Source organism: Pinus tabuliformis, chromosome 8 (assembly GCF_031772625.1).
Source record: "Pinus tabuliformis cultivar Carrire ecotype Pingquan chromosome 8, CPIR1, whole genome shotgun sequence".
NCBI classification, from domain to species: Eukaryota; Viridiplantae; Streptophyta; class Pinopsida; order Pinales; family Pinaceae; genus Pinus; species Pinus tabuliformis.
In genome coordinates, this window is record NC_142294.1 from 1,457,962,542 (window position 1) to 1,457,966,138 (window position 3,597).

At 46.0% G+C, this 3,597-nt stretch overlaps 1 protein-coding gene across 1 annotated transcript; it reads right to left on the reverse strand.

Moving 5' to 3' along the window:
* Window positions 1-228: 228 nt before the first annotated feature.
* LOC149241273 (uncharacterized) lies at window positions 229-930 on the reverse strand. Its single transcript, XM_089370491.1, has one exon. The coding sequence runs from the start codon at window positions 928-930 to the stop codon at window positions 229-231; it is 702 nt and encodes a 233-aa protein (XP_089226617.1).
* Between the last annotated feature and the right edge of the window lie 2,667 nt (window positions 931-3,597).

The following is a 3,597-nucleotide window of genomic DNA, read 5'->3' on the forward strand; positions in this document are numbered from 1 at the left end:
AACCAAATCTTGTGATAGGATATGCTTACCTCCGCTGCCAATCCAAGGGTCCATTCCTATTCGAGCCAGGGATCCGTCACTAGTTCTCCAAACCAGGTTATCCCTGATCAGGGGTAATGAGTAAAGCAATGCCTTCCATACGGATGATATACCTACTCTTTGCCAGCTAGGGAGCCTTACCCATTCCAATATATCAAGGGGCCATATATATTTATGATATGATAGACGTCACCACAAGTTCTGGCTAGTTAGCAGAGACCAGCTCATTTTCGCTGCCAGTGCTTGTGCAAATAGTGGAAGACCTTTTAGGCCCCAATCCCCCCACCTCTTTAGGAGTGCTATCTTTTGCCAGCCAATCCAGGCAAAGATGTGTTTGTCCTGGCTTCCAGCCCAGAGATATCTGTTGCATATTTGCTGTAGGCGAGCAAGAATATGTCTGGTTATCCAGGCAAGAGCCATCCAGAAAAATGGGGTTGCTTCCAGTACAGTTTTGATAAGCACTAATCGTCCTGCCCTAGAAAGGTATCTATGACTCCAACAGGTGAGCCTTTTCTCCAATTTGGTGATGAGCCAGACCCAATCTGCTATCCTTTGACACGAGGGCTTTAACCAGAACCCCAAGTATTTAAGTCCTCTGTCTATAGGATGGATATTGTAAGGGAAGGCCTGATGAGCGAACTGCGATTCATTGACAGAGGTGTGCGCAAAAGTAATAGTGGATTTTTGCTGGTTTACAATCATGCCAGTGGCCCTCGAGAAAAGCTGAAGTATGCGAGAAAAAGTTAGTGATTCTCTGATGCTTCCATCCAACAAGATAAGGACGTCATCGACAAATAATAGATGTGTGAGATAACAATCATCAGTGATCTTGAGACCACTGATAGATCCATCTCTTTTTGCAGAAATGATTAAACGACTCAATCCCTCCATAACAATAAGGAATAAAAGAGGAGATAGGGGACATCCTTGTCGGAGCCCCCTTTCAGAGTGGAAGAAATGGGAGGCCGATCCATTAATGAGAACACTGTAAGAGGGGGTAGTGACACAAGCCATGATCCAGTTGATGAGGGGTAGGGGGAAACCCAGATGGATGAGGAGCATTTTAATGTAAAGCCAGCTGACCCAGTCAAAAGCTTTAGACAGGTCAATCTTAAGAAGGATGCTTTTGAGATGTTTGGACCAAATGGAATGAAGGGCTTCTTGGGCAGAACCGATGGCTTCATGGATCTGTCTATCTTCAAGAAATGCAAATTGCTGAGGAGCAATGTGCTTTGAAAGGATGGGTCTGAGTCAGTTGGTAATAATCTTGGAGATGATCTTGTAGAGACAATTACACAATGAAATGGGGCGATAGTCATTGAATGAGGATGAGGAGTCAGTCTTGGGAATGAGGGCAATGAAAGTTGAGTTAATAGCATGATATAAACAACCAGATGATCTGCTTTCCTCCACCACCCTCAGCAGGTCCTGATCCAGTAGATCAAAAAAGGCTAGATAGAATTCTATTGTCCAACCATCTGGGCCAGGGCTTTTGTCTTTCTTGAACCATTTTAAAGTGCTCTCCAATTCCCCCATGGTGACAGGAGTCGTAAGGTCTTCAGTACCCTCCTCATTTACATATCTGGGAAAGTGATTTGCCACATTGATGATCTCAGCCAGGTTTGAGCCTGGTGGATTTCTGTAAATGCTCCTGAAGTGAGATGTGCCGAGCTGGGAGAGCTTGTTGAAAGAGTCTGCAAGGCCCCCCTCTGGGAGAGGGAGATTCCAAATAGTATTTGGGACTTTCCTTCCCTTTGCATAATTTTGAAAGAAATTTGAGTTTTCATCACCAGCTTTCAGCCAGATTGCTCTGCTTCCCAGTCTATGAGATTCCTCCCTTAATCTTAGGATATTTGCCTTTTGGTTTTCCAGCTCAATCAAATGCGACTTTACTTCACCTGAGGTGAAACCTAAGTTCCGATCATCTAAAAGGGAGCATAAATCAGCTTCAATGTGGGTGAGCTGAGCGGATTCCTTTCTGTTCTTCTCCTTTGCCCAATTAATAGCTAGATGCTTCAGCATGGTGAGATTTTTGCAAAAACCTTTTGCCAGTGATGCCTCTCTATCGATGGGGTGTGCCTTCCAAATATCAGTAACCAAATTCATGAAGCCTTGGTCTTGTAACCATGTATGGTTGAATTTAAAAGGGGCTTTTGGCTTCTCGTGAGGGCCAAGAATTTCCAAGTATATAGGGGAGTGGTCAGATATACCCCCTGAACCAACCCATTGCTTATAATGGTGAAGATGTTGTAGCAGAGGACCCTTCAGCAAGAATCTGTCGAGTCTGCGGGCTAATGCAGCTAAGCCCACCCTCCTATTCCTCCAAGTGGGCAGGGGCTTCTGCATGGGGACATCTATAAAATTTTTCTGCTCCAAGATATTATTCATGAACTCAGTAATGGCATCCACCTGAGTCAAATATCCCCAGGATTCACTGAAGCCCAAAGAAAAATTTAGGTCCCCACCTAGAATGGTGTGATATGGAGCCAATAATGAAAGGTTTAAGAGATGCATCCAAAACGTCTCCCTCTGGTGGCAGGGGCCATATATATTCATAATTTGGAGTGTTTTACCAAGTTCCGCAGAGAAACTGTCGATTCCCATGAATCCATATCCTCCCCAGGATGCATCAACCCTAATAGTCCTAGGGTTATATCCGATGGACAATCCCCCCGATCGCCCGACAGCATCAATCGCCAAAAACATCCATTTCGGGGCCAGAGCTTGTAAAGATTGTGTAATAATCTCAGACGAACCTAGAGTCTCTTGAAGCAATATAATGTCAGGCTGTTCAACCTCAATGAGTCTTTGGAGGGCTAGTTTTTTGGGGCCACTAGCCATACCCCTGCAATTAAAAGATAAGAATTTCATGGGGGAACGCTTCTCAGGGTTAAATTTTCTCTAAGGACCCCATCAAGAGTGGATTGACGACCAGATGCGACCTCCACCCCAGCCTGCCTGATAGCTTTAGAAAGATCAGTCTTTCTACCTCTGGTGATCATTGGTCCCAGGCCCGGGGAAACAATTCCTAACCCGACCTGGCGTCCTGACAAATCCGCGGTGTGAGAGCGAGGACGAAGAGAATAAGGGTGGGAGGAAGACTTCCTGGAGGATGACAGCGAGGTGGATGAGGAAGAGAGAGGAATGGAAGGTGGAACAGTAGTGACGATCGGGGGGGACGACATGGTGCAATGTGCCATAGTGAAATGTGCATTTGATACAACCATAGTAGAGGAGTTACCAAGTAAAATGGAAGAAGGGTTTAGAGTGGTACCCGAGGCCTGTGCGGCTTCTGCTGCAGCCCGAGCCCTGGTCATCGGCGGAGAAGACGAACCAAGTCCCTTCGTCCCAGATTTTTTAGGAGTAGCTTGTGCAGCAGATGAGGACCCCTGAGGTGGGCGAGGTATGACAGGGGAAACTCCTCTAGATGGGATGGGAGTGGCCTTGGTGGAGTCGTATGGTTTTTTGTTGAGCGGGCATTCCCTGAATAGGTGTCCCACCTGATGGCACAAATTGCAACGAAACAGGATGCCTTCATAATCAAGAATCTGAGTCCTG